The sequence below is a fragment of the Mustela putorius genome, unplaced genomic scaffold (genome assembly GCF_011764305.1).
Source record: "Mustela putorius furo isolate JIRA1106 unplaced genomic scaffold, ASM1176430v1.1 tig00003901_pilon_pilon_pilon, whole genome shotgun sequence".
Taxonomy (NCBI): domain Eukaryota; kingdom Metazoa; phylum Chordata; class Mammalia; order Carnivora; family Mustelidae; genus Mustela; species Mustela putorius.
In genome coordinates, this window is record NW_025422049.1 from 18273974 (window position 1) to 18300747 (window position 26774).

General features: G+C 48.9%; 1 protein-coding gene across 2 annotated transcripts in view; it reads right to left on the reverse strand.

The window, feature by feature from the left end:
* FRMPD3 (FERM and PDZ domain containing 3) overlaps window positions 1-26774 on the reverse strand; it is a 42665-nt gene that overhangs the window by 12952 nt on the left and 2939 nt on the right. For both annotated transcript variants that reach the window (XM_013064863.2, XM_045068320.1), the window contains exons 2-9: window positions 25878-25985; window positions 23029-23160; window positions 21017-21136; window positions 16249-16385; window positions 15795-15921; window positions 13636-13725; window positions 11601-11780; window positions 2480-2624 (exon numbers count right to left, since the gene is read on the reverse strand). In XM_013064863.2, the coding sequence (XP_012920317.2) occupies window positions 2480-2624; window positions 11601-11780; window positions 13636-13725; window positions 15795-15921; window positions 16249-16385; window positions 21017-21136; window positions 23029-23160; window positions 25878-25982 (1036 nt within the window). In that variant the 5' untranslated portion in view covers window positions 25983-25985. The remainder of the gene's footprint in view (window positions 1-2479; window positions 2625-11600; window positions 11781-13635; window positions 13726-15794; window positions 15922-16248; window positions 16386-21016; window positions 21137-23028; window positions 23161-25877; window positions 25986-26774) is intronic.

Consider the following 26774-nt stretch of genomic DNA (forward strand, 5'->3'; position numbering starts at 1 on the left):
GCTTGCAAAGAACAGGCTGGTGATCCAACTAGAGTTATGTTCAAAATATATGCAGTGTGTACACACACACACACACACACACACATAGTGCAACACGGAATCAAACAGCTTTCTATTAGTTGTCTTTGCTGTATTCTCAGTCTGATGATCAATACTGGTCAAAGGGACGATCTGGAGGCCTTTAGAGGCCCTCAAGTTCTTTCTGAATCACCCAAAAAAGCACCTAGTATGTTCAGTCAAGCTTTAGATATCTTGTGTGTTGCTGGGTTTTAACTACATGAAAATGGGTGAGCCACGCATGGGATATACAGTAGCCATTAATCAGAATATTCAATTTACCAGACCAAGCTGTTTCCTAACCATGGCAGAAAATCAGGGACTTCTTCTGACTGGGGTCCCCACTGAGGCCCCCAAATGCTTCTTTTGCTGGATTTCTCCCAGGATACTGGAGAGAAATGGCAGCTGAGCACTGAGTTGGTGGGGCTAGCTGGCAGCTGCTGTGGGACAAGAATATGGACGGAGGCAGACAGATCAGCCCTTAAGTGGGCTGGAGCTTTGGCCCTGAGGATAAAGCCCAGAGGAGGCTTGCAGGATGCCCGTTCCCTAGAGATCTTCACTAAACAACAACTGGGCACCGGGGCTTCTTTTTTGGGATGAAAGTGGGGGAGGTGGAACATGGAGGAAGCATCTCTCAGCTTTGTACCAGGAACCAATGGCCCCGCACTGTGACCTGGGTGGAGGGCTCCTCAGGGTGCTGCTTGAAGTCCTCCTGTTCGTGTCTTGGGGCCATGGGGTCAGATGTGCACGCCAGCCCCCGAACGGCAGGGCTAGGGCTCTAACCCTGCCCCAGCCACCAGGAGCACTTAGTGGTTGCCCTTGAGCCAGCAGCTAACAGTTCAAAAGGCTAAGTACTGGGCCCAGGCATGGACCCACACCCCTGGAGAGGCAGAGAAGAACAAGGAGAATGCCACCGTGGTCCCTTGGGCTCCTGCACCGAGATGGGCCCTGTGCTAGCGACAGCCAAGCCACTGTCCCTCTGCAGGCCCCAAGGGGGATGCTCAGGAATCAGGGAAGGGCTTGGAAACCATGCCTGGCATTTATAGAAGCCTTCTTTCCAGGCTGCAACACCTTCAAGGGAATCCCACGGTCCTGATTTGCCTCTGGAGAAGCAACAGGGATGCAACTCTAGGCGTGTTTAGTGAGACTGAAGGGAAACAGGAAGCCTGTGCCCTCACTTGGTGCCATTATCCCTACAGAGAGATGCATACTTAAGAGCAGCACCGACCACGGTGCTGATGGGATGACAGAACACTCTGGAAGGCAGGTGACTACAGAGCCATTTCTCACTCCCTCATCTTGTTCTTGGCTGGGCTCCAGGCTCCTTCTTCTGTATTCCCTTCTCCCTTTCTCTCTCTCCCTATCCTGCTTAGCAAAAAGCATCATTGACTTAGCTGTGATGACAGAGAGGACCAAAGGGGACAATGACAATAACTAACACAGGCTTGGCCATCACTTGGCCATCTGCAGGCCTGGTAATACCTATGGCCATCTGCTTGGGAGCTATTTACCTGAGGACGCATGGCAACTCGGCCTCCTGGCTTCTTCCTATTTCTAGTCAGTTCCTTTGCTTCTCTACGTGGAACCTCTGTCTATGCCTTGGGGCCACCTGTCCTTAAGGCCACCTGTCCTTTCCCCAGTCTCTGTTTGGTGGACTGCCTTCTATGTCTTGTGGGCAATGTTAGGAGATGTACACATGGGCTTGTCATGGTGCTTGTGATGAAGAGAAAATGACATGAGGGTGTGCTGTTCAGGTCTCCTGGCTTGGTTTGGGGCAGCAGGATCTGGACTGGGCTGATTGTTCCCAAGGTCCCTGTTTGTGCCAGCAACAGGACAGCTCCGAGGGGTAGCTGCACGGAGTTGCCTAACTGGGAAGCCTGGTGTTGGGGGCTGCACTTGACCTTGTTCTTGGTGGTCATCCCGTCATATCTCTGGTATATACTCTAAACCCCCACAGTCTCTCCTACCCCAGGCTTCCATGGCCTCTTAACTCCAGGCAGCTCTGTCAATCCCCATTATGATGAATAAGAGAACGATTTTATCTTCACTTTCAACCTGCACCTTCCACAAAGCCCATGCCTCTCTCCTAGATCACTGTACCTCTAAAGCTGTGCCTTAGATCTACTGCAATTCTCTAACTGGTTCTACTTATTGCTTATTTGTTATTTTTATCTTACGTGCCTTCACTGACTCGATTGTGATGTGTTGTCACAGGCATCCTTTGTGGGACAGGCCCATCTGAACGTCAGCTGTCTTTCCCACTGGCTTGTGCCAGGAAGGAACCAGCCATATAGCACTGGCTCCTGGGAAATCAGGGTGCTGGGGAAATGGGGGTAAGCACTAAGGCAGCAGAGCCCCTCCCTCCCTGTCTGCAGGGTCCCAGAGGGGCTCCGGCATACTGAAAACTGAGGCTGAGCCCTACCTGCCTTGATCATTGGAGGCGGAAGAGGTTGGCTGGCCGGCCTAGAGAAGACCATCTTCCTGGAGTCCAGCAGGAGACGGCAGTACCCCGCAATCAGGCAGGCAAAGTTGGTGGCTTCAGGCCACTCCATCAACAGCACCAGAGGCTGGGGAGAAATGAGAAGAACCATGAGGACATGGGAAGGAGGGGAGCAGGTGCACGTCCAGGGGGACCACAGTGAAAAGATGACTTGCAGAGGTACAGGAGTCATACTTTCTAAACCAAAAACCGAGGCGTGTGGACTGACAGACCAATTCTTCTGGTTTGAGAGTTTACTTATAGTGAGCTCCTACCCAGGTATCAAAATTAAATCAAACTTTAGTTTCACATTTAATGAACTACCTTTACTGAAAAAAGATTAAAGTCATATAATATCATGTGCCTGCTGTGTGGTTGTATTGTGTTTGGTCGGGAGCCCGGCAGAGGTGTGGGCCATCTGGGAAAGATGGCGTGAACCTGGGAGTCCTGGCTGGACTGGGCAACATCCCTGATAGAAAGTTCCTGAACCCATAAACTATCTCTTGCTCATCTATAGCCCTTTGCGCCCAGTACCCAGAATGTTCCATGCAACAAAATCCTCACTGTGCCTTCTGGACACAGTCTTTTCTAGTCTGCAGCCCTGCTCAGACCTCCATACTACCCCCTGTTTCCTAGAGTGTCCTCAAGATGTTAGTTGGTGCCCCCTGAAACAGTTCCTTGGTCCAATAAATGTGTGAAACCCTGGGTCAAACAAAGTTACGTAGAGACTTGTACTTACAGGAACTCTCAGACTCTCAGACACTTTCACGTAGGAATGTGCACTGTGAAATGTTAACAGTGTGGCCAGGGGGCTTTAGGATTCCAACGTTTCCAAATTATTTGACTAAAGCCATCTATTTTCACAGAAAATCTCATGGTAGTAGGGTTGTACTTTTTTTAACCTATTTTAGGAAATGCTAGCATACTCTGTTGACTTTTTTTTTTCCTCTCTGTTGACTTTTGTTCTTGACTCTGAATCAGTCAAATTAATCCCAGGATTAGCTGGTTGACTGTTTCAGTGACTTGGCACTGATACACCAAAGGAAAGACAGACCTCTCCCAAATCAATATCTTTCCAAGAAACCTTCCCAATATCTGTATCGTGATTTTGTCAAAGTGTGGCTTGAAAGAAGTCTGGGTCAGATTGAAGTCAGCAGTGGGAGTATTCGTCCTGGGACAGGGCAGTGTCCTCCAGATAAAGACCAATGGAGACTGGCTGAAGAGGGAGCCATGGGGCAATGAATCACCTTGACTTTTGGCTGTTCCCAGACCAGGCATTAAGAACTGAAAGAATTAGGATGGAATGAATCCCCTCTCTCACCAGTGAGATAGCCATCGCAACAGTTCAATGAGAGGTGATGAGAGCCTCCACGAGGGGAGCGGCAATAAAACCAACACCGTGGAAGACTTGGTTGAACTTGGTCACCAATTAGACTAGCCTTCTTGGCCTGGATCACCACCTGGGGAACAATTCTGAATCCAAACCAGCTCACCTTTTAAATTAAGTTGCCCGAGTCCCTTTGCTGTCTGCCAGGATCCTGACACACAGCTCGGGTTGACTATTTTGTAGTTCATCAGACCAGGGTCTGGCAAATTTTTCTGTAAAGGGCTAGACAGCAAATGCTTTAGGCAGTAACTCTGCTATCATAGCCTGAAAACAGCCATAGATAATCCATGAGCTAAACAGTGGGTGTGACGGGGGTCTAAGGAAACCTTATGCACAGAAACAAGCAGTGGGTCTGGTCTGGTTTGATCTAGGAGGGAAGCTTCTTTTCAGCCCAACACAATGTTCACACTCATTTTCACAGCTCTCAGCTTGTTTCATTTGCCAACACTGATCCCCTTCTTTTTTGGAAATTCTTCTCTTTGCTTTTGTTCCCATGAGGTGGCACTGGATTCTCATTCTGTAGTCCCTGACCATTTCCATCTCTCTCTTGGGCTCACTCTTCTTGGACAGCCTCCCAAGAATCACCATCCTCTCAGACTCTTTGCCTACCTCAGTGCTGTGTCTCTATCATATAGTCTCTTGCTGGATCAAATCCTATCTTGAATTGTTTAGTTATTCTCTATCCAATGACACTGTGGGCCATGGCAAGGCATTTGGATTCCATCTCCCAGGCTGAGTTGATGATACTCCTGTGGAACTCACTCAACAACATCAGGAAGAAAAGGGACCATCTGTACCCTGAGGAGCAAGTGGCTCCTGTCTCCAATGAGAAGGGGACCAGGGATGAGATGTCACTTTTGGGTCATTTGTTTTTTTAGTTTTTATTTTAGTTTCAGTTAGTTAACACACACCCTTTGGGTTATTATTAAGAAGGGGCAGAGGGAGTGTTTGTCCTCTAGTGAATGGATGCTTCTGTCGCAACAGAATGCATACAACAGAATCTGTACATTCAAGAGAACACAAGGCTGACCTTGTGTACAACAAAGGAGAGACAGAAGTGGAATGGGATCGGGGTGAGAAGAGGGCCTTGACCCCCTGCCACCAATGGCAGAAGGATACCCAGAGGTTTGGGTGTGAACAGCTGCTACCACCATTACTAGGAGGACCCAAGACTCACTAGGTTTGCCTCAAGAGCATTCGCTGACATCATGGCTGCTCCTGCTGCCACTGCTTTACTTCAGGCCCTCTTTGTCCTCCTCCAACACCAAAACTTCTCAAGGTATGTGTGAATGGGTGACAAGGGGGCTGAGATCCCGACCCCTTGGCCTCTGGGTCCTGTTGCGTCTGGTCCCAAGCTGGTTCATCTGCTTATTCTAGTGGGCCATACATTGTGGCATTTTTCATGATATGGAAAATGTGGGGACACACTAATCTCAGGAATCCCAGTAGCCTCCTGACCAGCCTTCCTGCCTCCAGTTTCTTCACTTCACTTCAATTCCCTCCACTCCACCTCCATATTGCTGCCCAAGGTTCCAAAACACAACTCTCACTTAAAATGTATCTCATCACCTTAAACCTACTCATGTCACATAAACCCTTTAGGACCTGGACTCGACTTAGAGCTCCAGGCATATCTCCCGCTAGCTCGCCTGTGCCCTCCTCCCATCCCTGACCCTCTCCTTATGCTCTAGCAATGACACAGAATTTTCAGTTTTCCAGAGATGCCATGTTCTTTGATCACTTCCTAGCTTGACTCACATTGTTCTCTCTGGCTGAAATGCTTGCAGCCAACTCTGCCCACCGGGTGAACTGCTACATGCTGGTGGGATAGCTCGTGGACAGCATAACCCACTGACAGATGACAGCCATTTGTCGCAGAACAGGGCCAACACAGGCCCTGCCCTCATGCAGCTTATAATCTAACAGGAAATAAGACATAAATCAAATAATCATACACATGAATATGAGTGGAAGGTGTGATAAGCATTATGAAGGGAAAGCACAGAGAGTTATCAAAACATAGAATGTTCTGGATCAGTGTGTGGGTAGGTAGGTGTGAACGTGTGCTCCTGTGACCGATCTGTTTCAGAAGCTGGAGAGAGCTTCTCTGAGGAAAGGACCTTGGCTGATGACTAGAATGACATTCCATTTGACCAAAGTACAGGCTGACTGGCTTGACTGACTGATGGACAGATGGACTGACTCGCTGGCTGAGGAGCTGTCTGACTCACTGATGCCCTGGCTCACAAGCTGGCTGCAGGACAGGCAGAATGCCTAATAGCCTGACACCCTGACTGGTTAGCTGGCTGGCTGGCTGGCTGGCTAATGGATGGATCAGAGGCAGAGAAACCAGCTGGCCAACTGACTTACCTGTCTGACTTCGTTTCAGTTTCCCTTGCTTATCTCTTACCCCAAATACAGCCTGATATGGGTAACGAAACAGCATGAAGGCAAAACCCCATGCTCAGAGAAGGGCCCGGGCATCCCCAGCTGGCTCAGTGCAGCACATCAGGTGTCCGTCCTCTGCACGCCCACATGGCCAACAGGGGACACCCCAGCATGGGCCAAAAGGAACTTGTCAAAGGAGCACAGATGTGCTTTTCACCAGCAGGTGTAAAAATCAAATGAAACAAGATGGGATTGGGAGGGAGACAAACCATAAGTGACTCTTAATCTCACAAAAAAACTGAGGGTTGCTGGGGGGAGGGGGTTTGGGAGAAGGGGGTGGGATTATGGACATTGGGGAGGGTATGTGCTTTGATGAGTGCTGTGAAATGTGTAAACCTGGTGATTCACAGACCTGTACCCCTGGGGATAAAAATATATGTTTATAAAAAATAAAAAATTAATTAAAAAAAATCAAATCAAAGGCAGGCAAGCAAAGAGGTTGGATAGGTTTTCTTAGGAACCTTCAAAGACATTTTATTTTAAATAGGATTTTAACAATCGTGATGTCTAATGTAATGCTTGTCCCTACAGAAAGCACTAGAGCAATAAAGCTCAAACATGAGAACAGGAGACACACCGGGCCACAAGAGATCCCTTGGGACCTTTCTTTGATGGTTTCTTTTCCCCCTTATGTGCTTCTGTGGTAATGGTGTGTCAGTCCCACATGGCTGTCTATTGGAGAAAGAGCTCTGCAGTGTCTCACGGTCAACCCACTAACAGCAAGTAAGCAGAGTGAAAACTGTAACCAAATATGCCAAGGCCATCTTCAAACATTACTGGAGAAAAGGGGGTGGGGTTGGAAGCATGGCCAGCCATGAGAAGATAGAGCAGCGATTAATTTGCTATGCCCCAGCCCCAACTCCTTTGTGGGGTTCTCAGAGTGCTCTGGGAATTCACAGGCATCCTGCACTCTGGGATGCCAACTAGGGAGGGGACTGTTCTTGGGGAAGCCTCAGTGCACTCCAGCGTCTCTGAAAACTGGAAAAAGATGGGAATCCAGGGACACAGAAGGTCAAGGGTACAAAATGATGGTCTTTGGGTTCCAGGGGATTTGGGGTCTTGCCTCCAGGGCCCTGGGGAAGGCTAACCGGGCAAAACCAGCCAATCTGGAAACAAGGCAGATTATTGCTGTAAGGCAGTGGTTCTCAGGCCAGACACACATTACAATCCCCTGGGAAGCTTGAAAAACCTATATACCCCAGCCTCACCCCCTCAACATTTTAGTTTAAATGGCCTGAGAGGAAGGGCCCAGGCAACCAGTGGTTTTTAAATCTCCATACATGACTCTAATGTGCAGCCAGAGCTAAGGACTACTGCTCTGAGTGAAGATTCTTAGCTTCACCAGGGCCTTCCAGAATATTCCCAGGCCAGAGTGGCATATCTAGGAGGAAATGAGCCAAGTCTGGTTTCTAACTTTCATGCTCCTAGTTAAGGGAATTCAGACATTCTTTCTTCAGTATACCCTATGCAGTGACGTGCTGGGAAACATTAAACAAGTTCTATGAAGTCCTGATGGGTATTCTTTGTCAATTTCCCAAACCCCGCCCCCCTAATGCTTCCCTTTGTTCACATATATAGAGAGAGGTACCACTCATTAAACACAGATACTGCTGATATGGGGTACCTCCAGGAAGCCTCCTTAATCCCTGAGCCAGAATTAATTTTGCCCTCCTCTGTATCCTGATATGCTCTTGATACCTCTTTTTTGGCACCCTCTTTGGGAATGCCACATATCGGCATACTTCTTTCTCTTCTACAGAGAGCTTCTAGAGGGCAAGGAGCCATGTTTTTCTTTTCGTTTCATGCTTGTACCTCCCATTGGATTTAGCCTGCTTCCTAGCAACACTGAGTTTATACTAAATGACCTTCAGATAGAAGCCTAGATCTTTTTTTTTTCCTCCCTCAATCTTCCTCTTTTTCTCCCATCACCGCATCCCCGATCCTGGCTCTGCTGCTTTATCTGCGAAAAGTATAAATAACCATCCTGTCAATTTCATAGGGCACCGCTTTGTAGCAATACACATAGCAGACATCTCTGATTCCAGATGCATTTGATCTTATGTAACAAAACTTGGGGGTGAGCAGCACTTTCTCAGTTAAATCCTGTCGTTAATGTAGGGGATGAGAGTTTCCTACTTGAAGGAATCTCACAGTTATGTTAGTTTCCTGTTGCTTCTGCAACAAATCAACACGGGCTTAGTGGCTTAAAGAAGACACATCTGTTCTCTTCTGGAGGTCAGAAGTCTGACTCGAGTGTCACTGGGCTAAAATCAAGGATCGACAGGGCTTCGTCCCTTCCACAGGTAACCCACAGTCCTTGACTCATGGGTCCTTCCTCTATCTTCAAGGCCAAGAAGGTCCTGCAGAGTCCTTCTCACCTCCCATTACTCTGACCTTCTCTTCTACCTCCCTCTTCTACTTATAAGGATCCTTGTGATGACATAGAGTTTACCTGGATAATCCAGAATAATCTCCCTATCTTAAGGTCAGCTGATTAATTCCATCTGCAACTCTAATTCCCCTCTGCCATATCACATGGGGTATTTACAGGTTCTGGGGATTAGGGCAAGGGCATCTGTGGGAGCGGGCCACTATTCTGCCTAGCAGAAACATTCTAATGCAAAATGGATAATTCCCCTGTGGTTTTTCACATGCACCGTATTGCCTGCTACAAGTGGGGCATACCTGAACTATCTACCACTTGACGGTTGCATTGCTCACCCAACCATGTGCTGTTTCCCACTCAGCAGAGTGCAACCTTCTCCTAGACCCCTCCATTCACCCATGCGATGTCCTGTTTATCCCGTAATGCGATCTCTCATCTCTCCATGCACCCGCCATTTGGCCCCTCCATGTGCTGTGTGCATAGCCCCAGCCTTCAGTGTAACCATGATACAGGCAGCAGGCAGGCAGAGTTAAGTATAATAAGACAGGTGCGTTGTGTGTACAAGAGGGGAACGTGTGTGGGCATTTGTGCGCGTGCGCTTGGTGAGTCTGTATATTTCACACTGGCTCTTTCTCATGACCACTGCTGTCTGTACAGCTCAGGCCCTGCTCTTGTCACTTAATCCCTGCGCTAGGGCCAGCATCCGCTCCTCACCTCCCTGGCTTCACACTAGCCTTGCCTTCAAAGCTTTTAGCCAGCTTATTCTGCCCACCCTCAATCTCTCCAATCTTTCTTTCTCGTTAGTCTCCTCTCTAGCCAGGCAACTATGCTTATCGACCTGCACATATGGCTTGCTTATTTCTGTGCTTGCTCTCTGCCAGTGAACACAATCCCACTTCTCTGTGCTAATCCGTGCCTATCACTTCAAGATCCAGCTTAAAACATGCTCTTGTGGGAAGTCAGTTCTTGTTAACCCCTTCCCATTCTTTTGTTCCATGTTCTGCACCATACTCACCTGCAAAATTTACTTCATGTTAACTTTTCTTCATTGCTGTTTTGCTTTTCAAGAAAATAACAGGTCTCATTTGTTTAGTACTTACTATGTATCAGGCAGTGTGCTGAGACCTTTTGCCTACATTTTCTCATTTAACCCCGAACAACCACCTTTTGAGATAGGCATTTCACTGTGCAGTTGAGGAAGTCAGTGTTCAGGGAGGTTAAGACACAATTTCAAGGACACACAGCTTAGGAAGTGGCAGAGCTGGGAGCTAAACCTGGTCTGTCAGATTCCAGAGCTCCATACATGTTCTGATGTTGTGTTATTAAGGCAAGTTGTGTGTCTTTGTGAGGCTAGCCTCCCCAGTAAGACTGTGGTTCCACCTGGGCAGCATTCATGCCCATACCAGTGGCTGGATCGCTCCTAGAAATGAGAATAGCACCCCTCACTCAGTTAATACCCATTGACCCTGCTCAGCTTGGTTCCTCCTGGATCTCTGGACCCAGGGGTCAGTGGTTCTCAAATCTGGCTATACTAGAGGATCACTTGGGGAACTAAAAAGTAAATAAATCCTGATGCCCAGGCTGCACCCTGACCAATTTGATCACAACCTCTGGAAACAGGAGCCAGGCATCTGCACTTTTAAGATGTTCTCAAGGAAAGTCTGTTGGGCAGTCAAGTGTTGAGAATGACTCATACAACACAGAAGAAGAGTCATCCGGAAAGTTGTTTCTCTGTTTTAAACCCTTTTTATTTCTCAGGAAGCCATATCTACACTGCATGTCTTGTCTTTCCTCTCCCTTACATACCTGTCCACCCGGCTTTTTACCCAACAACCCTGGCAGAGGGCAGCAATCATTTGAGGAGGAAGTAGCCACAAGCCAATTAGGTATCAGCTCCAGGTAGGTTCCTAAACCAACGTGAATGCTGGGAATCACAGGTGGAAAAACTAACATATTAAAGCTTTCTGAGTTTCACAAAGACAAAAATAAATAAGTTGGTCTTTGAGAAACAGCAAATAGTGCATCTTTTAATTTGCTAACAACATCACCCCCCTGGGAAATCCTTTCGGAAAGAAAAATTGCATCTACTCTAACAACTTCGGCCAGCAGGCAAGCAAGGCTGCCCCCACCCCCACACTGGTGACTTGGGGGTTCAACAGGAGAGCCACGGAGTGGGTGGCTGACCATGGCTGCCAGACTCTACACAGGTAATAGGTGCTTGCCAGTCTGAAGGAGCGGATCTGTGGGGAAGGTTCTAAGATTCTGGAAGCACTAGACTCTGGGAGGTCAGATGTGGACTAGGCTCAGCCTGTTACGGGTCTCCCCAGGCCTCCGCATATTCACGCACCCCCTACTCCATGATTCCAAGTGTGTATGCCTACGGGAGGGCTCACCAGCTGGTGTGCGCATATCCCTCCAGCCTCTGGGGTGGCCAGACAGGGCCTGGGGAGGCCATAGTTTCTGGGGCTGGACCATTTATCCCATCATTCCGCATGAATGTCATTTTCTGTGTGTGCTGTGACATAAGAAGGATCAGGAAGCCATGGCCTGGGGGTAGCTCCAAGTCCAATTGCCAATGCCCTCTGCTGAAGACCCCTTGTGGGTTGCTCTGACATTTCCTAGCCTTCCCTAGCACTGGCTGACCATACTATGTGGCCAAGACAGCATGTCCCACACGGCTGAGAAAGGAAAGAAAGATGAACCCAAAGGGGCCCAGGCTCTGAACCACTTAAGAATCACTGACCCTCACTGGGAAGGCTCAAACTCTCTTTCTCAAGTTTACTCCTCTCTCTGTTCCTAAGGCCTGTCCCTGGAGAGGAGCAGCTCCTCAAAGCTGGGCTTACCTTGGCATCCATGATGCTGGTCTCCACCCGGGCCACGCCCTGGTTCTCCCGGAACAGCTGGATCTTACTGATCTTGCTGAACTCGGACAGCACAGTGGTGAGGTTGGTTTTGAGGTCAATAACATGGCTGATGCCATGACGGGGTCCCACCAGGAGAGTGGTGGCCGACTGTTTCTCATCCTGCGGACCGAGTGTGGTGGGCAGCAGTCACAGAGAGAAGGGAAGAGGAGGTGGGAGGAAACAGAAAACTGGCATTGAATCGGTTCTGTTGGGAGGTCTGGAAACATCTGGGGCTTAGGGGCCAGCGCAGGGGGACAACTATGAGGGGTAAATGGTCTTGGAACGCTCCTATTCCCAGGGCAAGCCCCGGGTCACTGGATGCTTTAGCCTCAGCAGCAGGCTGAGTGAGGTGGTCCATGATAGGGCTGGCTCTAGCAAAATTGGGATATAGGGGAGGTTTGTGTTTTAAAGTTTTGCAGTGTCCTTTTCCCCACCAAGCCCCAGGGGCTTTCCATTTGCTGCTGCGGGCCACTCAGTACCCCAACCCAGTGTTCTGCCCAAGCAAGTGGCATCCTGTGTCTAGTCTTCACTTCCTTGCCCAAGAGCCACCTAAGATTGCACTCAGCCTCAGGTGTTGGGAGTCGACTGGGGGCTTAAGAGCAGGGTCGGGGAGCCCCTCCCTGTGAAGACATCTGTTCTTTGGCAAAACAGCAGTCTTCTTTTTTTAAAAAAAAATTATTTTATTTTTTGAAGAATTTTATTTATGAATGTATTTGTTGGGGGCGGGAGGACACAAGCAGGGGGAGCAGGAGAAGCAGGCTTCCCACTGAGCAAGGAGCCCAAAGCTGGACTTGATCCCAGGTCCCTGAGATCATAACCCGAGCTGAAGGCACAGGTCTGCTTAACTGACTAAGCCACACTAGCATCCCAGCAAAACAGCAGTCTTAACCCTATATGAATATCAGCAGTGGCAGGAGGGTAGACAGGGGTGGAGGGAGGGGAGTAGGCTTTCAGGGATCTGCAAGTACCCGTATGTAAATTTGTCCCTCTGTACCTGAGCACTATCAAGCCTGAGCCCTCTGCTGGCCCATTTTCTGGCATTAGCATCACCCCAAGGAACCTCTTTGGGTCTGCTATAGACACTTTGATAAGCGGCTTTCCATCAGTGTGACCCTCGAGCATGACAGCATGTTCCCCCGAGCATGACAAGCACCTGCATCCAGCAAGCAAGGTGATCTGAATTCCCTTCCACCATGGCTCACTAGGGTGGACTAGCCTGGGGCACAGATTTAGGGGGACCTCCCTGTGCGCCACCAGGGAGGGGTGTTACTACAGTGGGGACCCTGGGCAGGTAGGGGGAAGTATGCAGACTCAGAAAGCCTGAAGTTGGCAGAGGAGGGGATGGGGGTGCTGCAGGGGTAGGGGGAAAGGCAATGAGGCTGAGCAGGGGTTGACAAACTCTGGCCTGGGGCCAAATCCAGTCCAACTCCAGCGTTTACACGGCCCACACTCTGAGAATGATTTTTACATTTTTAAATGGTTGGAAAAAATTCAAAAGAACCATATTTTCTGACATGTGAAAATCCCATGAAATTCAAATTTCAGTGTCCATAAATAAAGAGATACTGGAATACAGCCATGCTCATTTGTGTCTGCATCGTCTATGGCTGTTTTCATGCTATAATGGCAGCTACATAGTTGTGACAGAGCCCCGCATGGCCTGCAAAGCCTAAAATATGCACCACCTAGCTCTTTCTGCAACAAGTTTGCTGAGCCCTGAAATCGAGGAAAGGGGACGCAGAACGGTCATGGAGGGATACTGAAAACAAATATGGCCTCCTACTTGACCATTTTACCAGAGGCAGGACTGGAGCACCATGGGGAGGGAGAGGGAGAAAGAGGAGGAAGAGAAAGGTCTTTAGAAGTGTTTGCTGACAGAGAATGCCACCCTCAAGCTCTAGTGGAGTCCCTCCCGGCCCCCACCCAAACCCAGATGCACGCAAGAGACTCCCTCCCCACCACGGCCCTCACTGACCAGGCCCACAGTGTTGAATAAAACGCCTGTGAAGGTCGGAAGTTCGTTCAGAATTCGAAGATACTGGAGCTTTGCCTGAATCGCAGAGCCCTGTGGAAACAACCCATGCAGGTATGTGAGAAGCCTGAGTTGCACAGGAAAAGCAAACCTGTGTTCTCAGGAAGGAGCATCAACATCTTAGGACGGGCGCTAGTCAGATGCGTCAGCAAGCCATGCTGGGTGTGTGAGTAGATCCTCAGGAAAACTGCAGCAAGGTTCCAGTTTGGACAACTCCTGCCTCCAGCCATCCTATCTCCCTTTCTAAACCCTCCTCTGACCTCCTGATCCTCCTACCTTAAAAACCCAGCTTACTCATTTTGTTCTCAGGATCATTTCAACACCTCTCCCTAGCTCAGACATCCCACATCTCCCACATCGTCTGCACCTCTGTCCTGAGATCCCCTCCTGCCGCCTTGGTATCAGCCATGCCCAGCCCGGGTCCCAATCAATGCCTTTAATCCTGAGCACCCCTAAGCCTCACGCCTGCTCTTCCTCTGCCATTCCCTCATAGAAAAGTCTCTCGAAATGGTATCACTTCCTCTCGGCCTTTGAGCCAGAAACCTGTATCACACTGGGCTACCCTCACATTCTCTCACCTGACGGCCACCAGCCATGATCTCACCTTGACTGGATCTCCTAACTTCCTCTCTGACCTATCCATACTCCTTTCCCTCAACCCCTCTGCACTGTTCTAAGGGCAGAGCCTAAAACAGCAGTTCGTGCCTGTCAGTCACCCGCTTAAATCCTTCTGTGGCTGCCCGATGCACACAGGATGTCCTGTCCCGATGTCCATGGCACACGACGTGCTCCAGAAACTGACTCCTGCCAGCTTCTCTGGCTTTCTCTCAGATCCCCTCTCTTGAGGCATGTGCCTTGCACTCTCTGTACTTGCTTATGCCGAATTATTTGCATTTATTTCCATGCACAATGTTCTCTTATACCCCCACAGCCTTGTACAGATGGATCTGCCTGCCTGGGAAAGTCTTCCTCCTCCTCCCACCTCCCCCTCATCTATACAAACCCCTATCTGTCTGTCAAGACCCAGATCTGGCATCAAACGCACCAATTCCTGGCCTTTCCTATCTCCCTAAGGCTGGGCTGGGTGTTCCTCCTCCTCCGTGTTTCCAGAGCCCCCACGCCTGTTGCATGGTGTTGTGACTGACTGTCGCTCTGTGTTGTGACTGTCGTGTTTCCCCACTAGCCTGTGCCTGACTTAAGCCTCTTCAGCCCAAGCACTAGGGGTGGGGGTGTCTTCAAAAAAATGTGTTTGCTGAGGAGATGGTCAGGGAGCGCTGATGTTCTCCCTCTGGGAGGAAAACAATTTGATTAAATATGCACAGCAAGGTAGGCCTGGCTTAAGTCTCTGAGGAAATTTGCATCTTAAAAGAGAAGCTTGTGGGTAATACAGGGAATCCGGAAGGGTAGTATATTGGTGGGGGGGGGGGGGGCACTGTGTCCTTTGTCTGCGTCTGTATGTTGATTATGGTGCCTTTAACCACCCCTCCTGCCTCTTGGGCAGGAAGCAACCACAAGACTGAGAAGGGCTTGAGACCTTCAGGGCTGGAGGGTGGGGACTGGGAGTCCCTCAGAGGGTACAGGGTACTGCAGTGACGTGAACTCTCGACTGGCTGCCCAGTGACCCATTCTCCAGGTCAGGCCGTGTCCCACCCGGCTGAGCTTTCATCTCCCAGAATTCCCTATTCCCCGCCTGACAGATTAGAAAACTAATGAAGAACAGAGAAGTCCTTTCTGTGGAAAACACGCCTCCCCAGAGTCCAGTGCTGTCCACACACAGCAAGTGCTCAATTGGCACAGAGGAAATGGGTGGAATGATCTGAGAACTGCCTCCTCCTGCATCTTGGCCCCCTTGCTTGGAGGATCCTGGGCTCCCCTGGTGATTTGGCCCTGAGCCGTCTCTGGGCGAGGCTCAGGCTTGGGGAAAAATCACTCTCCACCATCATCCCCCATATCCAGCCAAGCTGGATGTGTACCTGAGTCAAAAACTGTGGGGGGGGGCGGGGGGGGTTCTCCCAGAAGACCAGACCTGCTGGGAAACCACACAGGAGAGTCCCATGGCCGCTAGCGCCCGAGCAGGGCACCCAATGGATGACACTGGGTACCTTGGTGCCACTGGAAGGATGTGTTTGGTGGGCCTTCAGCTGCTGAGAGAGAGACTTCCGGAGGTTCTTCTCCTTGATGCCCTGTAGGAGGGAGGGGGGAAGAAAGGGCTCCAGGCCCCATTCCTTCCTAAAAGCAGAAAGAAGAAAAGCAAGAAATGAATGAGGGTGACAAAGTGGGGCAGAGAAAAGAAGGTGGTGAGGCAGAAATTAAATCTGAGAGGCAGAGGGATGCCTCTGTAAGAAAAAGAGAGGGACGGGGCAAGAGAATTCCACTGGTCATGATTCCCTGGTAGAAGCTGGAGCTCAACGGCATCGCAGTCTAGGGGTGGGGAACCAGAATTCTCACTCCCACCCCAGGCCCTACATTCCTGGAAAGCCTAGCACAGCTCAACCATTGCATTTTCTCCCTTTACAGCTATTTGCCCCCTTCCCAAAGGGCCCTGGCACAACTCACTCCACATTCTTGAGCGAGATCTTCTGACTAGGTCGAGTAGCTGAAACTGTGATATAGATGTGGAGGGCAGTGAGGCCCAAAAGCATCTCCGGCTTGGGGTCCATTCCAAAGCGTTCGCGGATAACATCGTTCCGACTCTGCAGGAGAGGGCAGTCCAAACCTGTCAGTTAAAAAAGGTGTTCCCTCCCCACAACCCCCTTCCAGCCTCCCTGCCCCATCTACTCTTCTGTATCCCAGAAAAGAACTGTGGTGTCAAGTAAGACATTCTAGTAAAAGGGGAGAGGAAGTTTCTCCCCTTGGGGGAGAGGCAACAGAAGAATCTTAGGTCTTGGGGACTCTATATTGCTTCAGATAGGCTTCACAGGGATAGATGCACACAATGGCAAGGCCCAAATGGGCAGAATATCTAGGTCATTGCAAAAGTGAGACACGACACCACTCTCTTTCTTTTGTCCTGTACCAAGAGGCCTAAACTCACTCCCCAGCCACACAGGGATCCTCTACTAGCTCAGATGGGAATTGAGAGAGATAATGGGAGGAGCTCTCCATAGCGCTCTGATCCCAAAGCCCAGAGTGAGAGATGGATTGCAGGGATGGGGCAGATATTCTGATCCTTGGGGTCCGAAGGTCAAAAGCAGCAATGAGTCAATCCTCTCTGTTATCCTAAAGGGGGTCCCCTGGAACTACTGGCTAAAGTTATGACAGCCCCCAAACCCTAAGGGTCAGAGTCCCAGCTCTTGATGATTCAGCCTCGGTTAGACCAGTTGCCCATTTGGTTGAGGTGAAACCAGGATGAGCTGAGGGACTAGGGAGCCACAGTGGTATCACTGCAGCACAGGAGAGAGTGGAAAATGAATGTTTCATCAGTGATCATCTACGTAGAAAATCCAATGGAATCCACCAAATGCTTACTAAAACTAATGAGTTAGCAAGGCTGCAAGACATAAGAGCAACACACAAAAACCAACTGCATTTCTACATGCTTGGAACAAACGGTTGGAAATTCAAATTAAAAGTCAAAACTGTTTATAATAGCATCAAAAATATAAAATATTTAGGGAAAAATGTGTCAAAATGATTGAAAGACCTGTACACTGTAAACTAGAACATCCTGATGAAAAAAATTAGAGAAGATCTAAATAAACGTAAAAATATACCAAGTTCATGGGTGAGAAGACCTGGTATTAGTATGATGTCAATTCTCCCCAAACTGATCTATAGATTCAACCCAACCCTAATCATTAGCATAGCAGATTTTTGGTAGAAATTGACAAGCTAATTCTAAAATTCAATACAAAGGACCTAGAATAGCCAAAACAACTTTGAAAAAGAACAAAGTTAGAGGATAATTGCTACCTGATTTTAAGACTTACAAAGCTACAGCAATCAAGAGTGTGATGTTGGCATAAAAAATAGACCAGTAGATCAATAAAGAGTTCAGAAATAGACCCACACCTTTATAAACTGATTTTTGACAAAGGTGCAAAGACAAGACAGTGGGGAAAGGATGCTCTTTTCAACAAATGGTGCGGGCACAGCTGGATATCCATAATACAGAAGAGAGAGAGAGAGAGAGAGAAATTTAGTCGATACCTTATACTGCATAAAAAAATTATGTCAAAATGGATCACAGACCTAAATCCAAGATCTAAAATGCTAAAACTTCTAGGAAAAAAAAGAGAAATTTCCTGTGACCTTGAGTTAGGCAAGGATTTCTTCAATATGGCATCACAAGCATGATCTGTAAAAGCATTATCCATCAAAGAACACACTGAGAAATGTGACTTCATCAAATTGGTCCATGGAAGACACTGTTCAGAGACTGGAAAAAGAAACCACAGACTGGGAGAGGAAACTGCAAATAACATATCCAACAAGAAACTTGTATCCAGGAAGGAAGTCTCATAACTCAGTAACAAGAAGACAAAAAACCCCAATAAAAAAGTAGGCAAAGGATTTGAAAAGGCACTTCACAAAAAAAGATGTATGATGGCAAACAAACACATGAAAAGATGTTTAACATCATTAGTTGGTGGAAAATACAAGTGAGATACCACTGAGCACTACTAAAATGACGAAAAAAAATTACTAATAATACCAAGTACTGATGAGGGTGTAGAGAAACTGGAACTCTCATACACAGCTGGTGGGAATGTAAAATGGTACTGCCACTTTGGAGCATAGTATTGGAGTTTCTTTTTTAAAAAGGAAAGAAAAAGAGATCTCCTGTATGATCAAATCATTCCATTCTTAGGTATTGAACCAAGAGAAAAGAGAGCACATGTCATACAAAGACTTGTGCATGAATGTTCATAGAAGCTTTGTTCTGGTAGCCCAAACCTGGAAACAACCCAAATGTCCATCAGCAGAGGAATGGATAAAAACATTCTGGTACATTCACACCATGGAATGCTACTCAACAATAAACAGTAATGGAGTAATGGAATACATAACAAGGGCAGATCTCAAAATCATTAGGCCGGGTGAAAGAAGTCAGACCAAAATAAATGTACATACCGTATGGTTTCATTTATATAAAAACTCAAGAAAATGTGAGCTCATCTATAGTGACAGAAAGCAGCTCATTTGTTGCTTGGGGGTTAGGGGTGGGGAGGGGATGACACAGAAGCCTGATATGCTTTATATCTTGTTCGTGGTGATGGTTTCATGGGTATAAACTTGTGTCAAAATCTATCAAATGGTTGCTTTTTATTTTTTATTTTATTTATTTATTTGACACAGAGATAGATCACAAGTAGGCAGAGAGGCAGGCAGAGAGAGGGGGGAAGATCACAAGTAGGCAGAGAGGCAGGCAGAGAGAGGGGGGAAAGCAGACTCCCCGCTGAGCAGGGAGCCCAATGTGGGGCTCAATCCCAGGACCCTGAGATCATGACCTGAGCTGAAGGCAGATGCTTAACCCACTGAGCCACCCAGGCTCCCAAATGGTTGTTTTAAATATGTGCAGTTTATATGTCAGTTAGACCTCAATAAAGCTGTTCTATATAAAAAAAGAAGAAATTACAGGTGAAGTTCATATCATCACGAAGAGGAGGGACAGAATAGACATGGTCTTGACTTACAAATTCCAAAACAATCAAACCAAGATGATCCCTGGAAGCTTGGATGAAGAGATTTAGGGTCAACGAAATGAGAGAGCTAAACTTAAAAAATTCAGAGAGGAGCCACAACTCATTGCAGCCAGAGTATTGGTGGAGGAGTCCAGGGCTGTTTTGAGAAATGTTCCTCACATTTGGGATTGTTAGAAGAGACAATCGTGATGTTTGACATTATCAGAGATGAGTCGAGTTATTTTTCTCTTCTTATCAAGTACTCTGTACATTCTATGGGCACCTAGAACTCAACACATTCCCAACTGATCCCATCTATTCCCCAAACCCATTCCAGAAACAGCCTGTATTCCTTAACTTGCAGAATGAGACCACCTCTCCCAGACACGTATTGAGTCAAAGCCCATTGGTTCCACCTTTTCATTATCTCTTGAATCCTCTCCCCCACCCCCGTATCCAAAACTGCCCCGGTTCTGGCCTCCCTCAGCACCTATGTAATCCTTCAAAGTTGCTTATCTGCCCAGACCTGCTCTCCTTTCCACATTTCTATACCCCTGCTCTGCAGCAGAATTTCCTTACCCCTGGCTACCCACCGAGAATCACCTGAGGAACATCAGCGTTTGGAGCGTGTTCCCACGGACTTTGATTGATTTGGTCTTGGGTGGAGGAGAATGGTTTTTCCCCACCAAATCTTCTCAGATAATTCTAAGTGCAGTTAGGGGTAAGACCCAATGCCCTAGAGCAGTGGTTCCCGAACACCACTGGACATCATAATCCCTCGGAGGGCTTGTTAAAACGCAGGCCTAAATCATTTTGTGCAAGTTATGACCTGCCAGCTCCTTCCCCACCTGCTTCTGGTCTCTCCCAGTTCATTTCTTTTTTCTTTTTTTCCCCTCCCATTTCATTTCTTATTGCTCCTCACCTCCTGTTTTGCACTCCAGGCATGAGAAATTGCCCACAGTTCTCTCAACGTCCTGTGCTGGTTCCTGCCACCAAACCTTGGCAGATGCCTGTCCCTTTGCCTAGAATGCACACCTTCCACTCCCTGTCCACACAAGGCCAATGTCCACGTATCCTTTGAGGCTAAGAGCACACATGCATCACTTCCTCTGTGAGGCCTCCCCTGGCCTCTTCCCAAGAAGAGTTGGCAAACTGCTTCTGGCTGCTCCTGGTGACATCGTACTCTGCCGTCATCATAGGACCATCACGCTATTTTATTATTCACTTGTGCATATGTCTGTCCATGAGATTTAGCAGGCTGGGTCGATTCTTTGTTTATCTTGATGGCCAGCCCCTAGCACAGGGCGTGCTCTGGAGGGAGCGCTCAGCAAATGTTTCTGAATGAGCTGATTTGGGCATCATCTCCTCACGGGAGGGAGGCATTGGGGATAGGGCCCCCCTGCTACTCAAATTGGCTTGGTAAACCTTGGGACACTGTGATGCTGACAGAGTGACATGGGTTACCTGCTCCCCCAAACCGAGAGCTCTGTCCAAACATCTAGGCGGGACTTGAGCCACAGCCAGCTCTGGTCACTGAGCTGAACATGGTGGCTGTGGCCCACAATGGTAGCAGCAAAGGAGAGAGCCTTCACCTGGAGGTTGGAGTAGCTTACATAGAGACTTCAGAGTGATGGCAGAACAGCCTGACTGCTTGTTTGTCCATGGGTCTGTCTGTCTGTGTATCCCCAATCAGACTCTACCTGGATGTACAGGTACTCGAAAGCAGCAGGATCTCGACGCAGCAGTTCCACGGGGTCTTTGGGAAAGAAGCTTATTCGGAAGAGGCATTTCATTCCTTGGTAGTGTGTCCGCTGTACCACCTGAATCCCAGGGATGAGAGGGGTGAGGAAAAGAGATCTGGGAATCTGTGGCCCATGGCTGTAGCGGTAAGAGCCACACACACCTTGAGGTGTATCCTCAAGGCTGGGCTTGAGGCTGAGTGAGGTGGCCGCTTGCCATTGCTTCCTACCCGATCCAGCCCAATTATTCTTTGAGGAAATGTCTTGCCTACCCCTCTGGTCCAAAGAGACTAGAAATTTTTTTTAAAGACCTTTAAAAAAAAAGATTATTTGAGAGAGAGAGAGAGAGCGAGAGAGAGAGCGCATGCAGAAGCAGGGGCAGTTGGAGGGAGAGAGAGAAGCCGACTCCCTACTGAGCAGGGAGCCCGATGCAGGGCTCGATACCGGGACCCCAGGATCATGACCTGAGCCTAAGGCAGACTCTTGCCAGACTAAGCCATCCCAAACTGACTAGGATTTTTGAATCACTTAACCAGGACATGGCTTTTGTCAACAATGGGGTCTAAGGCCCAAGACACAAGATGGGAAGAGGGGGCTCCTGTTAACTCTGCTGGCACTGAGCCTCTCTACAAGGTGAAGGTGTTAGCCCCGCAGCGAGAAAAGAGTCGGAGAAGTTAAGTGGCTGATGAAAAGCAAGTCAAGCTTTAAAACCCCATCTGGAGGTATAGGTGATGCAAGTTGGCCATGTATGTATGTATAGGTAACTGCTGAAGCCGCCATAGGTCATGACGAATCATGATACGATTCCTTCTACTCTTGCAGAGGTTTGAGGTGTGTGTGTTTTTTTTTTTTTTTCAATAAAAAAGTTTAAAATCCCATCTAGAAAAAGAGACCAATTGGATTCAGAAGGCCTCTTGAGGGGCCAGGGTGGTGTGTAGGCCTCTCTTCCAAGCTAACAATCTTCCTGCTATAGGTGGGTGTCGGGAGCCAGTACAGGAGGCCTACTCTAAGAGCTGTAAGGGACTGAATATGATTGGCTGTTCATTTAGGTCCACTCTCGCGGGAGGTGCATGAGCACTGCATTTTGATTGGTTAACACTGCCTGTATAAAAATGCATGCGCCGAGGGTAGAGAAAGGTAGAAAGAAAAAAGCGATTAAAGAAGAAGGTTCGCTGCTACGTGAGTCTCCGAGTCGTTCTTGCGGGCCGAGAGCGACAGGTGGGAACCCATGAGGCTTTGGACGGCATTTGGGTGAGAGCTAACCTTGAAGAATTTTCTTTCCTAAAATCCCTGTGTGTGTGTGTGTATGTCTGATTTGGGGTTTTGCTGCATGTCCATTTAGGCATTTCTACCCAATGGCCCCTCTCCAGTTCCCTCCTTCCCTCTCTGGGAATCCTGGTTGGCCCCCCTGGTTCCTCCTGGTGCCTCCCCATTAGTGAAGTACCAGCCAGCATTTCAGGTCTCCCCAGACTCTTTCTCCTACTCTACCTTGAAAGTTGATGTGGGTGACATGCTGCCCATCCCCCACTTAGCCCATTCTCCGCCCACACCTGTCCAGCCTCAGTGGTCTCAGTAGACCCCACTTGTTGACCTTTTCATATTACAGCCTTCAACGGAAGGCCAAGTTTCCCCTCGGAGGCAGAGAAGTCTAGCAGGTAGGGCCTCCAGGAGACAGCAGGCTTGACACCACTCTCCATCCCAGTATTCTGGGAGCCAAGCCGTGACTCACCACCCCACACTTTCCCCACTAGAGACCGAGACTAACAATCTTCATGCCCTTCTCAGGTCATGAGGAGCACTGCCAAAAGCCCGCTGGATGTGGTTAGTATAGAACTTAACTGAAAACTGTTCATTTCTGGGGGCTGGCTGGCTGAGGAAATCATTATGAATTTTCCAGAAAGAGGATGCCCGGAGTCCTCTTCTCTAGTAGAGGCCACAGACAGCTCCCAAGCCAGGCCGAAGGAGTTACTTACATAAGCCAGGGGCTGCTTGTCCTGGAGAAGCAGGAACTTGTGGTTCTGTTCCGGCCCAGCATACTCAAGGACCAGAGCGAAGTGTTCAATGTACCTCAGGGAAAGACGGTCCTGTAATGTTACCATCACATCCTGTGGAAGAGAAGAGAGCCTTGAGAGGGGGATACATTCCAGTTCTACACCACTCTTGGCACCAAACATGGGAGAGGGGGACCACACACCAAGAGAGATGGTCCTGGGCAGGAGGCGGAGCCCAGGAAGAGTGACCAGACGGAGACATGGGCCTTTAGGGTGGCCCAGGCCTCCTCCAGGCTGAGGAGAGTAACCCATGAGTACTTGGGCTCTGGGGAACAGCAAAGGTGCAGGGTGGTAGACGGAGAGGTTTCTGAACTTGGCCTGGCCAGACATTTGGCAAAAGGTGGTCATGGCTCTCCCTCCCTCCTTGCAGTCAACAAAATGTTTCTGGAGTGCCTACAAAGTGCACCACTGAATAAGGAAGGCACGATGCTGGTTCTTCCCCCACCTTGCATAAGTCAGGACGTTCACTCTAGCTTGTCCATCAACCCTTTCCTCAGGAGCGTACAAGAGCAAGAGCCCCAATTACGTGATTAAAAAGTAGACTATTTCTGGATTCATAATCTAAATCGAATGACTTGAGTCACTGGCAAAATGTTCATTTTTGATTGTAGCTGGCTTTTGGAGATGATCAATTTAGCAACTTGAAAAATATGTCCATGCAGAGAAACCACATCACGTGTCTTGTGTACAGTCATAAATCTGACTACATCGAGGCTCTGTCTGCTCCGCTGCCCTACTTTTAATATTAGGATGTCTGCAAACATGTCCTTGGGGGCTGCCCAGATGTCAGTTTTGAGACTTCTGTCATCTATTTGCTGTGACTGCAGCACACACACTGTGTGTGTGTGTGTGTGTGTGTTTGGGTGTGTGTTCATGGAGTCAGCACAACTCAGCCCCCAGAGGCCGGAGAACAGCCGGCACGGGAATGTGCAGCTCCCTTACAGCCAGAGTTGCCAAACAAGCCCCTCCGTGAACATTCAAGGACGCCAAGCCATTCAGATGTGAAACTGGAAACTGGTGGGTACTTGAGAGTGTCTCTTTGTAGCATTCAAGTAGTTACAGAGGCGCGAGTGTGGCTGGAGCTCTGGCGGGGACAAATGAGGTTTTCTTTGCTGTTTAGCTGCCCTGGAATTGCGAATGCCCAAGCTGCTGATTGCCAAGCTGGTATCACAAGTGGAACAGCCCCCGTCCTAGGCTGTTGATTCAATACCCAGGTACCTCTCTCTGGGACAAGTGGCTCGGCAGCTTGTCTGAGTTCCAAGGAATGGCAGCCGCACCTTTCCTGAGGTCAGGATGAGATCACAAGCCAGGGGACACTGCTGTCCTGAAAGGCTGGGGGTACCCGGAGGCAACAATGTTGTTGTGTCATTGGGTTGTTGTGCGGTCGGGGGATGCTCGGAGAAGTCTCTGAGGGGAATGAGAGGAGCAAATGTTCTGGTGTGGAGACAGAGCTTCAGAGGACATACTGATGAAGAGAAATAGCCACATCTGGAGGAGGTGGCACTTGGACACCCTTGGGTGGCCTAGCTGGGTTTTGATGTCCCTTTCAGAGGCTGAGACCTCCAATAGGCCAGAGACCATCCCAAGACACCCTAAGGAATATGTTTTGGTCCTAGGCCCCTTGGGGGACCCACCCTGGCCTAAGCCTTCCGAAGAGATTCTCAGTTTCATCGACACGGGGTAGGTCTAGTGTTCTATAACTTGGGTGCTACTGGTACTCTGGGCAGGACAGTTCTTTGTCATTCAGGGACTGTCTCACTCCCTGCAAGATGCTCAGCATCTCTGACCTGGAGAGACTCAATGTCAGTAGCACCCCAAACCATGGGATGACCCCAAATTTCTAAATGCAGTCCGGGAGGGGCTGAGAACCCTGGCTGAGAACCGCCGGCGAGGCCGACCCTGAACACCTGATAATTCCTCTTAGACAATTTTCCTGGCCCAGGGATTTCATTCTTTATAAGGTTGTCTTGGCCCCAGCCTGGGGACCTCAAGACGCCTTTGAGCCAAGTGGGTTTTCTGGGCAGATAGATGCTATCTCATTGGCTGCATGGAAATTCATTCCGAGGATGGCATTCTCTTTCTGGAGGGGGTCCAGAAGAAGTAGGAGTGGTGATTTCTGTCCCAGATCCGAGTTGAACCTGGGGGTTACTCATTTCCTTGTCCCTCCTCCTCAGGACGAAGGGAATCACTGCAGCTTTTGGACAGCTGGCTGAGCTCTTCAGAGTCACAGCTCAGTAACTACTTTTCTTGAGAAAGGAATAGCCAAAGGGACTGTTGCTGGACGTTTCAAATCTTGGTTCAATGCTTAAGATCCGATGGTTATTTAAAAAGCAAAGCATGGCTAGGCTAATCTCCCAAGAGATTGTGTTTGTTGATTTCTGTGTGTAAATGTACATAGGTGTTATCGTAGCAATATAAATCACTTTTGCTTTATAAATGTTTTAATGATCTTCACGCCCCTTAGCTCCTGAGAGCCTTGAAGGACCCGGTATAACATGGACACAGAGCAGCGCACAAGTAGGTGCACACGTGCACATGCACACACACACCAGACATGTGTAGCTGGGCACTCAGATTCTCGCCTCCCCCCACACACCTTCCTCCAAGGGCTATGTGTTCTCGCAGCCTGGGGCTCACAGAGGCAGAAGCACAAAGGCCACCTTGTTCCCCAGCAGCAACTCTCCACAGACCCAGAGACACCCAGGAATGAGCAGCCGTGTGTGCCCCAGAGAGGGCAAAGTCTGACCCGAGAGAAGGGAGACTGTATGTACCTTAACAGTCGTCCGGCCATCAAAAGTGAATGATTTGATCTGCCCATTTTCTAAGAAGACCTTCAGGACATTGGGGATGAGGAGAAGAGCTTCTTTCTTCATCATTTTCTGTGAATAGGCAGGGAAAGGTCAAGGAGAGGGGCTCATTTCGAAGGCAGAGGAAAGCCAGAGGAGGGGTATAGGAAGGAAGAGAAGGGGGTGAGTGAAGGAGACAGGGAGCCAAAGGTATGGAAGGACAAGGAGACAGAGGAAAGAACAGATCAGTGATCATGCTACCTGCAGACCAGAACCAAATGCTCTACGAAGACATTGGGCCATATCGAAAGTTCACCTTTCATTTGGTATCATGGCGCACCCCCATTCTACTGTGGCTCAGCCTTCCACAACTAGGGGTGATGCTTGGCCCACAGAGACCACCGTACCCTAAACAGCAGATGGAAGGCCTCCTTAGGACCCACCCACTCACTGGCTCTTATATGCTGACACTCCCCTTTCCACCAGGCCCTTTGCAGGCTGAGATCATGTCCACCTCCGTGCCTTTGCTCTGCCAACCCCCATAGTCTCCTAGGTCCTTTCTGACCTGGCCCCTGCCTACTTCTCCAGAATCCTGTCTTGCCAGTCCAGGTACCCAACCTGCCCTTTCATCCTGTATATTTCTGACAACTGATCGTTCAGGGACCGTGTCACTCCCTGCAGGACGCTGCGCATCTCTGACCCTGAGACGCTCAATGCCAATAGCATGCCAAATCATCGGCATGTCCCACAACACCTTCCGACATTTCCCAAAGTTGAGAGGGGGCAATGTCGACTCTGATTGAGGACCACTGGCAAAGCCCATGTTTGAACACCTGGTAACTTCTCAGCAAAAGTTTTCTCAGCCTCAGCCCAATGTCCCTT